At 38.2% G+C, this 13,120-nt stretch overlaps 1 protein-coding gene across 4 annotated transcripts in view; it reads left to right on the plus strand.

Moving 5' to 3' along the window:
• Window positions 1-850: 850 nt before the first annotated feature.
• Window positions 851-13,120, plus strand: part of LOC139952862 (S-adenosylhomocysteine hydrolase-like protein 1) — a 57,496-nt gene continuing 45,226 nt past the window's right edge. The window contains exon 1 of one of the 4 annotated variants that reach the window (XM_071952171.1): window positions 851-978. In XM_071952171.1, the coding sequence (XP_071808272.1) occupies window positions 955-978 (24 nt within the window). In that variant the 5' untranslated portion in view covers window positions 851-954. Of the gene's footprint in view, window positions 979-2,416; window positions 2,519-2,856; window positions 3,672-7,802; window positions 7,924-13,120 lie in introns of those variants that run through there. The other 3 variants (XM_071952137.1, XM_071952153.1, XM_071952145.1) reach the window with 3 other exon arrangements.

Below are 13,120 nucleotides of genomic sequence, written 5' to 3' on the forward strand. Positions count from 1 at the left end.
AACAAGCTCAAGACTTGAAAGGGATATGCCATTTACCCCCCCCCCCCCCCCCCTCATACGTCCTTCCCGCTCCTTTTCGACCCCATATCGGAACCTCCAAAACGATATCATTATACATAAAACAACATTGGCAATGTAAATAAGCTGCCAATTTCCGCTGTGAATCTTCAGTGTTCCTTTCACCATTGGGCCCCATGGGCATTTTCCGTGGCCTTCCTTTTTCCAAATTACGTGAGTGTGGTTGCATTAACGTCATTGCAAGATAAACACCCACTTGTTTTCAAAACAGGGAATACATAATCCCAGAATAATAATGGGTCAAAACTGCATGGGATCTAAATCGACATCCTCCACGGTCACATTGTTGGGTCCTTACTTTGTTTTTAAATAAATATATGTAAGTTGTTTTCGTGTTCAATAGGCCTGCGGATATTAAAATAATTATAGCAAATCCTGATGCATCGGGCATGTGTCGCCAACTAAACCCTGATCGAAAATTCATGCGTTGTTCGAAATTATTAATTTGTTGATCTTCAAGGTGCTACGTAAAAGCATATTTTGTCTCGCCCCAATGGAGACGATTTTGACTCGTTGGGGCAATGTCATCTTGATTAGTGGGATGACATTCATTAGCTCAATACTTAAAGTTCAATACGTCTATTGCTCTTTCGTCGCTTGTCCGGTGTGTGATAGAAAACGCAATCCATAGTTCTCTATTCATGGCTCTATTATGTTCCAATGTCACTTTGTGTGGTTGCAGATTCAGATAGTTATAGCCCCAGTGCGCAGGATGTTGCTTGCAGTTCTCAGTCAGTGAGGAATTCATCGGATGGCGTTTTTACGCGTTTCGAGTCGATCTCATGGTCGATGTGGAGTATAAAATGATGAGTTCAAAAACGAGTTATTTACTTCCCACAAATTTATGATAGCATGAGTAAACTGTAGGAGGGCACAATGGCGGAGTCACGTGGAACAACGGTGAGTGCATTATTTTACTAAATGAGTTCACAACAAAGATCGTATAGATAGTTGTTTTGTGTATATTGGCAATTAGGCTTTGTTTCGCCCGTTGAATGATTGTGTCAACTTCTATTGATGATCTATTATGATGTAAAAACGACCCAATGTGAGCGTTTGCTAAATAACAGCCGAAAACCAAGTTGTAAATGTGAGCCGTAGTTTTTGGTCGAACAGCGTTCACGGCATGCCCTCTTGATCTTGTGATGTGTAGATGACCTTACCGCAAACTCCCACAACACAAGGGATTCGACCCGGTGCATCGGATGGCTCTGCACTCCATTAGTGAATATAGGGCTACTTCTCGCGGGAAATGGACAACATGAAAGATGAAACAACAAATAATTTATCGAGACAAACACATCAATCCTTCGTTGCAGTCGAAAGATGGAGTTACTACAAAAAGTGAAACCGGATTGGTGCCTAAGGTGACTCTATTGCGTTCAACCATGTTTCGATAACCCCCTGGTGGAACGCGATTGGGTTAGGGTGGGTGTAATGATGTTGGTGTGGGTGTCACTGTATACACTGAGAATATGGGGTGCCGGAGCATTCTCTCTTGTTGGGTTTGTCATATCTTTTTATCACCGTCCGAAATATAACGATAAATACGTGTGAGATATGTGAACTGCATAAGGGGCTGTTTTGTCATGGACAGGCCTGTGGATGTAGGCCCTAGGCCTACATCATGGAAGTTATTAACTCTCACCACCCAGTCCTCTATCATGCATGAGGTGACCTCCGTATAGTATTTTTATGCGCATGGCATGACACAGAGTGATTGGTGAGCGAGTTCAAATATGTATAGCCATGACAACATATAACCCCTTTAAATGTAAGTTATATAATGCAGGCTCTAGTTTATCTTCAACTTGAAATTCGACCTAATAGTACACTTTCTGACAAGTTTAAACGTGTGGACTTAAAGTTTTGTTTAAATGAAGAATGTCACCAACTTCAACCTGTTTAGGTGTACAGCAGCTGGTCAATCAATCAATCAATCATTCAACACTTTTTAGCGCCGCCACACAAATCTAATTACGCTCGTAATTATTATTGGCTATTGATATTATGAAAGTAGGTACAAAATTAGTACACTCGTCACATTTTCCCCTCCAATTTTTATACCTTTTTGTGACACTGTTTTTCTATGATGAATTCCTATCATGTTAGTTCAAAAGAAACTAGTCCTGATCCCTAATTGCTTAACAGGAAGTGCGAAATAAAGCACAAAGTCAGTCATCAATCAGATTTCCACGAAAAATGAATAAAGGTATGAGGAATCGAGCAATTAATCATCCTTTAACAACTTCGAACCAATTGAAATAGCCGCTCAGAATCCACCATCTTGATTGGCTCACGAAATCGATGACGCATGATGATAAGCGATAGCCCAGCTGCAACGATAAAGATGGCGGACCATCACGGAAACAACGGGCAAGTTTCCGAAAGATCAAGGACGGAAAGCAGGCCATTGCACCCTGAGGGAGCAGGCAGGATGGTAAGCCATGCTTCTCTTGAAACAAACCCTTAAACATCGACCCTTAATAATATCTTAAATTTTAGTGACTTGTTGATGTTCTTGGTGGTGAAATTTCCGCTCAAAGTGGGAGGTGGCGGTGCAAATATTGCGATGTTGTCGGTGTGTGTGTGAATGTACGGCGGGGAGTACGTGCGCGTGAACTCTCTTGGTGCTCTGTGTGTAATGGTTGATTGGTTGGCATGCAACAAGAGATATAGAGCCAGGCTGCTACTCGGCTAATCCAAGCGGGGGGATTGTTGTGGTGGCCTTGCATGACATGTCGACTGGGGAGGGCATTCAAGGGGTCAGTCGATGATAGTCACAATAGGTATGCGTGGGTACTCTGGCCGGCCGCGTGGTGAAATAATAATCTGTCTCTTCCACGTGTGTTTTGGGTCGATGCAAAAATAGGCAGTGTGTGATAAGTCTTACAAAATCAGACAGCTGTTCGTATGTCTGTTGCGTCCTGCTTAGTTAGTTAGTGCTCTCGGAATACCGTGACTGTGTGTGCACTTTTCAGTGTGGGATTTTAACAAAGTCACCTACTATACAGCTTCCTGTGTCGAACTTCCTCGGCTTCTTTCATTCCATGCTCTGCCTTTGTTTCTTTTCTGAAGTGTAGTTTGTTGGTCAAGCAAAGTGTCCACTGTTTAGTGTGGTGTCTTTACAGTGCAGATCTTAGAGTGTTTAGTCTTTGGTGTGGACAGTCATCACACATGGAATCATAGTCAGTGTGTGTATTGGATCAATAGGATTCTTCTGCAGACCTGTTGTTTGTTCTCTCAACTCAAAAGGGCTACCTGACACTTTATTGATACACAACTTGCTAGGAATATTACGAAGGTCAGGTTATGCTGAGAAAATAGTGTTACATTCTTCAATGGTTTCAGGATCCTGTTGTTGACAGCAATACTTTCAACTCTTTGTAAAGTTATCCCAGAAATGACTGAAGTTAGGAATGCTTTAGTTTGTTTGTGATCAACGGTTTAATCCAACCTAATAAAACTCCAGTGGCCGTGCAGTTTGGTGAATTGCCTGTTCTTTCTTATATTAAATATTCTGGCAATTACTTGTGTGTGTGCCGCAAAATTAAAGCTAAATGATGCCAACACCAGTTGACGATGAACGGAAGGTAAGAATTTTATTATAATCTTTAATATTCATATGTTCTCAAAATTCTAAGAATATTAGGACCCTAACTTCCTACACTAAGATTTTTGTATTGACGTTTTGATCTGCCTTGGATGTATGGTAATTAAGCCTTTGGTAGAATCATGATCCAGTAGAATTATGGAGATCCATGGAAAGTCATTCAGTTTTGTTTGAATATCTGCATGAAAATCTCTAAGTGGTAATGGGGCGCCCACTTTTATGCTGATTTTCTGGATACAGTTTTGTTCTAAAGAACAGATTAACTGTTAAGTGATAAAGTCCATCTCTATCTCCAAGGCCAAGCAGAGGGCCATGGTCCAAGTAGGTGTATGTAAATGTAATTTTGAAAATTTCTGTTTATTTAACTTTTCACGTAAATATTAGCCTAAGCTGGATTTAAAAATTTTTTTTAAACATGATATGGAAATCTGGAGCCGTCTTATTTTTCGCTATTTGATTATTAGAGTCAAATATTCAACACCTTGTTCATGTTTACTTTTTTTGGAAAGAAATGAAGTAAAACAGGATAATAATCAACAAGCCAGGTTCTAAATACCAGTGCTTGCCTTGGCCCATGCTTGTTTGCAAGCTTGAGAACTGCGCCGTAATCACCAATGAATTTACCAAGTTAATATAAAAACAAAATTGGCAGATCCATGTCAACAGTCTTGTCAAGTTTCTGTTAATGTTCTTTTTCCTTTCAGTTCAGTACAGCACAACATTTATTTCCAATTCCTCAATCAATATAATGCAATGTTAGCAAAGTGATACACAAAATGCAGAAATGTTGGTTAAGATTTGTTGAACTGCCTGCACTTGGATTTTGAAATGAATCTCCTGCCATGATTCATTTGCTCTTTTTTAGAAGGCTTTATTTTTTATCATAGTCAAAGATTGCGATGAATGAACGGAACATTTATTCTCAGGTGTTGTGTAAAAAAAAGTATCATTTCACATTTTTTTTTTTTTTTTTTTTTACAGTCAGAAGCATACATTAATTGTTTTACCTACCTTATTTTTTTAAAATACTAGAATACAGTATTTAAAATGTTACTTGTCACAGTGCAATCAAATTAAGTACAGATGGAAAGTAAAGACTGCCCTCTCTTGTTTGATGTGATTAAACCACGTTGCTGTAGTTTGTATGGGGGGGGGGCACTCACATGTTCGGGCTCTGACTCGTAATCACATGTATTAATACAAAGTACTAAGGTTAAGGGAATGCATTATTTGGCTGTGTAAAGCTCATTGCATTGATCGGAAGTCTTATATAGACATGGCAATATGGCAGTAAAAATTGCCCTTCGATAGTAGAAGCAAATCATAGATGTTCAAACATTAGAATTAATTGTTTGTAATATTAATTCTAAAAGCTGTCTTTGAACTTATTATACACAATAAAGTATCTAGTAAGTTTTTAAATGCTTGTGTGATTGTGATTTCATTTGTGGCAAACAATATGATTAATGACCAAACTGAGTTTGATGCATGGTTCATGCATGTTCATGTGAATACCGAAAGCAAAGTGAATTTCCTTGCAATGGGAAAACTTGATTGTTTGAGCCATGAATGTTTGTTTTAGCTCATGTTCCCTTTGTTCGCTAGAGTGAAATGTCAAAACTGGTACTTTATTCCTTGAAGGGCATCTAGTCAAGGTAGTTTTCCTAAGTAAACAGCACCTTATTAGGAATAAGGCTACTGGATTTTTTTACAGGGCACCAAGGCAATAACAAATTGGGGGCCCTCTGTTGCCTCCACATAAAGTGTCGGCTTACAACAAAGACATCAAACAGTGTACGACTTTTAGCTGGATGACAAAGTAACTTTTAATGTGTTTTGTTTAATGAATCCAATCATATGTGGTTGCAAATAAAAAGGATCCTTATCCTAAATCCTTTAAGTACTTTTTCCCAGAACCTTTCAAATTTCCTGCAACTCGTACTACCCTGATACACAATATCATCAATGTCAAGAGTGTGTGAATCAAGAGAGAAAGGTATGGTTTTTAGTTAGGTTTAGGACTGTTTGCTGTCTATTTTTAAAAGCAATGAAGAGGACACTTTAAAGGTTAATAATAAGCTTACATGCAAGGTCAAAGTTCTCTAGTTTCTGAAAGTGAAAGGTCGAGAAACAAATCTGAACCATTGTTAGGTTTTTGAAATGTCATACAAATGTTAACATAAAATTTCCAGCAGTTGATGTATTTAGGACCAACTTTAACATAGTACACATTGATTGATCATTGATGTTTGTTTGTGTTTATTATTGTTTCGTTTTGTTGAGGTTATTTTGGGGCCAAGTGGGACATTGTCAAAGGTCAAAGCTTGCAGCTGCTGTGGTTTGTACTGGGTTTATGAAATAACCTGTTTTATAGGCAGGTGTTCCAATGGTCTCTCTCTTTGGTTGTTACACCAAACAGAACCTTGGGAATTATGTATGTACAAAAATGTCTACAAAAATATTTCAAGGGGCACCAATGCAATGACCAGGGGAATAGGGCAATTGCGTGAGCTACTGTTTCAGGCTTGCTGTTCATTATAATATTCAATCAGGATGGGTCAGTTAAATGGATTTTGTTTGTCCCCATAAATTATTTAATGAATAATAACATAAGGGCGGATTGTTCATACATGTACATGGTGTATTTCATAATAAAACATATCGTTGTTGAATTAGGTTAATTTTCTTTTTCAATTATTCAACAACAATGTTTTATTCTAAACATTCTAAACATTAAGTAAAATTTAATTTTATTATTTGACCACGCTCTCCTGACCTCTTTGTCAAGTTCCCCAGCGTAAGTTTCAGGAGGATAACTTCCAAGTACCAAATACCAAGTACTAGCGCACAAACATGTTCAGTTTGAGTCATGACATTAGTGCACCAAAAAAGCATACCTCCAAAACTCAACACGCAGAAGAATAACAAAAATTCACAATAACAACGAGGTGTCTACATCTGCTCTTGTTATCACGAGAACTTGCGCTGTCGTACTCTCATCTTACATGGTGAACTGAAAGCTTTTAGGAAAGGTCTTGTGTACCCCGCAAAGAAGCCATCTCAAGATGCATCGATCGCAAAATTACTTTTCAAGATGTTTTTCCTTTCTGGAATAATCAATACATTGAACGAAGAACCACCCGTATGACGGACATTGTCTCGTAATGATGTTGTTGAAACTGTTGTTGTTGTTCGCCGTGGTTGTACAGAGCTATAAATACATTGATGTAGTCTGAAGACTGACAGACTTGAACACTAATTAACAGGTCCATGTTTTGCTAACTGCCAAGGTCACTGTATGCACTGATGTGCATTAATTGGCTACATTACTTACTTGCATGGATAACAGTGGTATTTGTACAATGTACGCTGTTATTCTCCGTTATTTACCTATATGTAGATTTAAGTTGAACACTCAACGATGTATTGCTGTTGATCAAAAATAATTTCAGGGACTTAATTGCATCAAAGATGAAAAAAAATTATGATAAAAGAATGCACAAAATCCCGAGGGGACGCAATGACAAAGCACCAGATATTCATTTTAAAAGATTAGTTGTCAATATCACCATTGCTGAGCAATTTATATTGATTATATGCAACTTAAGATCTGTCTTACATGAGTCGCTCTTTGTGAAACTGAACCCAAGAAATGTTGTTTTCTCGTTTTCTGCATCCGATCAAGAATCATATTTGATATATTCTACAAAACACTATGCCTGTTATAGTATATGTTTTATGATGTACCATGTAAGTACTGTATAATGTATGTGTAATAATGGGACATAATTTGTAATCGTTCAATGGACGCAGAGATGCACTATCGATCCCTGGGACTGGATTGAAACAAAATACACACAAAACGCCCTAATGAGTATCTCCGATCCATCACAATCCAGTTAACACACCACATGTAGTCCCTATCTTCTCCCACCCCTCGCTGTTGACACGGGGATGCGCAAAGTTCAAGAACGTTCACACGTCGTTCCAGCCTGTGTATGCAGCCGGAATATTAATAATTTGGGGCAGATGCCAGTAGGTATGCGAGGGAAATCGTCTCCGCAGTAGGCGGGAGTTCCGCAGATTATATTTTCCTCTGCTGCCTCCGCATCTGCATCTTTGAAGTGGTCATGAGCAGGGTGGAAGGAAGCCAGTGAGAGCTGTTTATGTAGTCGTGGGTCGTAATGCAAGGCGGTTCACCAATGTTGTCTGGAAGGTTTAATCAGGTGCCGGTACGTACACTCTTGCGGCCATTTTATGTCTTATTCCCCGTGTGCAATCAATACTTATCTGTCAGGAAAGATACTACCAAAACAGGTGCCTGACTATTTTTGTCCCTGTCAGCCTTCGTTTGGCTACACTCATTTTGAAAGGTCGTGGCAGTCCAACAAACACTATACTACATGTATGGAAGATGCAATGGAAAAATACCCGCTTCTCTAACCCGTATTCTGTCTGAGTGATCTTCTGTGTGCGAGGGCCTTCAAGTTATTATATTAGCGAAGCCAAATTGTCTATGTTACCTTCACTCATGCATACAAATAAGTACTTTAGTTTAGTATTAATCGTAATTGCGTTGGAGATTTTTATTTAACTTTGATTTGATTTGGGGCACAAAAGCCCATCTTTAAACCGTGCTTTCTTTTGATCTGCTCCGTTATTTTATTTATCACATAGTAAGTGATGCGCGTTGTGTTTTGGTGTGTTGCCCGGGGAGGTGAGAAAAAGCGAATGTGTGAAGTCATAATACGTCGAGGAGGGCTGTATGTAAAAATAGTACTTACTTCAATATGTGTTCACAATAAATTTTATTTTATCTGACATTAGATTTACCCTATTTTTTTCTACATTATTTGTTCACTTAATTATTTCATTTAGTAATCTCAATAATAATAATAATAATAGTACACTACTCATGGATATTAATTAGATGTATCATTAGTGTTTTCTATAATCAGTTATTTTTTTCTGGACAAAAATATTGGTATGGATGTGCACTGCAGTATCCTGTTTATGGCTTGAGTTTTTGGTAAAACCCCACAAGACCACAGGGCTTATAGCTAAAAATGTTTACCGCACCAAACCTTGTCTTCACAAGACCCGAATTGAAATGAGGATTTACCACGGTTGAACAATTAAACTGTTAGAAAAAGGGCACTTGTCAGCAGAGTTTTCTCATAAGTAATCGCCAACTAATAGTCAACATTGTAACAGTCACTGGCCTTTAATTTGAGCAAGCCTTGCTGCTTCTTGCTTGGTGGTGGCCCCATACATATTTAACATCACATCAGCCGACTTTAACATTAATTTTATGAATACATAGGGGGCCTACATGTACATTGTAGTACTCAAATATTTTCAAATGTAAGCAAAATATCAAAGCCAGTTGTGCTGATGGAGATCAAACCCGGTGTCTCTAGTATTTAGTCTTAATAATGAGTCCCTATTGTTTTGCTGTCGGTGTCAATGTCATACATTATTTATATTGATGTTAAGTGTTTTGTAATGAGGTCTTCCCCTTGACATTTACATTAGTACATGTACACCAAGCTGCCACTGAGCATGTGGGACAGGTCTGTTGAACTGCTGTCATGTGGTCCTATTTATAGCCTCCCGTAGCAGATTAAATTAAATTTTATTTTATTCATACCGGTCTGTGCATTGTAACTCGGGAGGACTGATCCATAGTGCAAGGACGTACAGATGTAAGGGCTACGTAGATTTTACACAATTATGTGAAGCGTATGCCCATTGTACTTTTAAAATAAAACCTAAAGTGGTTGAGGGTTGTTGTTGGTTCAAACAGGGCTTGAACTTGGAGGTGAAACCCACAAGAATTCCAGGTGTGTGGCTCAAAATGTTTACTGGAACAGGAATGGGAATAAACGAGTGATGACTTTGTCCAAAAGTAAACAGCCTTATAAAACATTGCAGTGTCGATGAAGAACCTTGCCTTTGGCTGGGTCCTTAAATGCACAACCTTTTCTTTGTTCCCGTAACATAAAACTAGGGTCACCCACTGCCCAACCAAAAGAAAGGCAGAGGAGTGCAAGATTTACAAGCATTTGTGAAAACACCTCATCAGACAAGAGGTCCTTGCACTGTAATTTGCTCATGAAATATGGATTGCAAGGTCTATACTCTTACAGCACAATATATCAATTGACAGGTAGTTGGCAATTAAAACAATAATTATTCTATTTCTTTTCTATGGTTAAACTCTGCCTAAAATGTGGAGGGAGGTCCGTTGACAGTCTTGTCGTACTTGTATTACGGTCTACACTTTATAGCATTGTTGTGTTTAGTACGTCATAGTTGTACCATGGTTGTAGTGTTCAATGCAGTAATCATTGTGAGGAGTATTATTATCAAAGACTTATTAATATCTCGTGAATTGGGAAGGTACGCAAGTTATCTCTTGTGATTTGGGACTTCCTGAGCGGCAAACCAGGTTGAATCTGGTGTACCGTTCGGATAAGAAATTTGAGCCCTTTTGCCTATCATGATCCATTGAAAGTCCCCTCAATTGATTCCTTTGACTTGTGTCTCCTCTCTCCAATGTGAGGTCCTAGAGTATATAAATAGACGATAGTTGTTTTGCTGCAGTAGTAGCGTATAATAATGTGCTATATCATGGCATGTGTGAAGCGGGTGCATTAGCCAGAACCTTGAAGTTTGATACACTGCTAGTAAACGTCTTTCTTTTGGTCTGTATATTCATTTGGATTTATGGTGGAGTGGTTGAAGAGAAACTGCAATAAGTTGCTGGCTCGGAAATATGAGTGTGAGTAGAATTTGATTTGTATTATCATAGGAATTTTAGGTTTTCATTTTTTGTGCTGTTTTGAATAATATACAAATACAGACTATACAGAAATCAGTATTGTCCAAGTCCCACACTTCGTGTATCACAACTTATATATAAAATAACAAACCTGTGAAAATTTAGGCTTAATCCGTCATCGGAGTCGGGAGACAATAACGGGAAAACCCACCCTTGTTTCCGCACGTTTCGCAGTGTCTTGACATGTGTTTTAAATAACTCCGTAATTCTTGATATCTAGAATTTTATGTTTTCTCAAAAAGTAAAGCGTTTCATGGAATAATATTTCAAGAGCAGTCTTTCACCATTATCTTCTGTAAACCCTGTAAGTCATTTGTAAATCTGTGAACTTTTGTTGTTGTTCCGTTCCGAAAGTGTATAATGGGTTTAAAGAGGTGATGCGGGTACCGACAGCATCTCCAGCCGCAGTATTCACAACTGACATCATAGATATTGAATCTGCAAAACTCGTCTGCCTTGAGGCAGTACGTTTTGAGCTACTACAGGCCCTGTGGTCTTGTGGAATTTCACATCCAAACCTTGAATGAAAGCAAGGCTGTGTGGGCTTTGTTGTGCATTTCCAAATTTCAATTCTCTGTGTCAGATTCGGAATCTAGATACCCTGAACTTTAGGATTTCTGCTGAACTTATTTGTATTTCATAACAAACCTTTCCCTGTTGTTGCAAAGTGTCTATAAAGAATTGTTGTTGTGATTCCTGTACTATACCATAACTGTTACATCACATGTTTACAAAACAGCCAACAAAGCCTGGACTTTCTGTTGGCATGATATACATGTACCGTATATTTTATAGAGACTGCATTGTCTGATATTTATCAACTTCTGATGTGAAGAAAGGGGCCACATCTCAGAACTTGTTTCGCTGTTACTTTTATAATTCTTGAAGTTAGGTTGAAATTATTATACAAAATGTAAAACTTTCCTTTGACAAGCGGTAGCTTGTCTGCGAGAAAGGCTGTGGATGTACTATGTACAATGTCACACTTTTGAAAGGTTACACATTTATGTGGTGGCCTGGGCCCAATTTCATAGAGCTGCTTAAGCAAAAAATTCTGCTTAAGCAAAATAATCTTTGCTTTGTAAAATCAGAATAAAAGCCAAGACTCCACTCAATTGTTATGCTAAGTAAACAATAGCTAAATACAAGTCACAAGCAATGATATGGCATTCAATTTTGGCCAGTAACGTGTGTAAAATAAGCAAGCTATTTTCGTGCCTAACCAAATTTGTTGCTTTAGCAGCTCTGTGAAATTGGCCCCTGGCTGGCGCAGTTTATGCTTGTCATGGAGCAAATCAGAAGTAGAGAAGTTACTCACCAAGGCCAATGAAGGCTCTGTGGTCAGTTGGTGGTCAGTGTGTTGTTTAGGTACTACATGTATGTTATAAACTACATTTCTATTTATGGCAGAGTGATGTGAATCACAAGTGGAGAAGTACAGAACTTGCTATCTCATCAATGTCATTAGGAAGTGTGATGAGATCATTTTGAAAAACTGTTATCTTGTCCAGTTTAGAACAAGGTGACTCTATTTTTATACATGTTACAGGGACAACCATGTGTTAAAGGCAGTGGACACTATTGGTAATTGTCAAAGACTAGCCTTCACAGTTGGTGTATCTCAACATTTGACATAAAATAACAAACCTGTGAAAATTTGAGCTCAATCGGTCATCGAACTTGCGAGATAATAATGAAAGAAAAAAACATCCTTGTCACACAAAGTTGTGTGCATTTAGATGGTTGATTTCAAGACCTCAAGTTCTATAAATCTTAAGGTCTAAAAATCAAATTCGTGGAAGATTACTTCTTTCTCGAAAACTAGGTCACTTCAGAGGGAGCCGTTTCTCACAATGTTTTATAACATCAACCTCTCCCCGTTACTTGTCACCAAGAAAGGTTTTATGCTAATAATTATTTTGAGTAATTACCAATAGTGTCCATTGCCTGTTAGGGCAATTTCATTCTTGTATCATGATACAGCAAACATGTGTTCATGTACATGTACACAATGTAGGCCTATGACAATTTGACTACAGGTACATGAACAAGAGACAAATTTAGCAGCATAAAAACATATCAACTGTTAAGCTCTTAATAGCAAAAACATACACTGTCAGCCAATTAAAAAAAAGCAATCAGGAGTTACAATAAAAATCTGGAAATGTTTGCATGTCAAATAAATCTGACCATCTGTGGGTCCTAATGTAGCTCTTGTAACAACAGTCTTGGTCATCATTCAGTGTACCGAATGAACCTTCAAATCAACTCAACCAACATAAGAACATATTATCATACAATCATATATTCAGATTCAAACAATAGGATTTTACAAAACTGAAAATTGCAGTGTAAAGACGATGTGACCTCTGACATCACACGAAAACCATAACATGATTCGTGCGCACACCGCCGGGCAAAACCTTTGTGTTTTGGCAGCCAGCTAGAAAGTGTATGCAATCATACCATGACTACGTGTCTTTTTGCCTGGCGAAACATGACGTATACAGTGTTTTTTCAACAGAGGGCGGTTTGAATGTAAACATCTATAGGTTACATCGTCTATAGAAACCTTTTTATTCAAA

Source organism: Asterias amurensis, chromosome 2 (assembly GCF_032118995.1).
Source record: "Asterias amurensis chromosome 2, ASM3211899v1".
In the NCBI taxonomy this organism is placed as follows: Eukaryota; Metazoa; Echinodermata; class Asteroidea; order Forcipulatida; family Asteriidae; genus Asterias; species Asterias amurensis.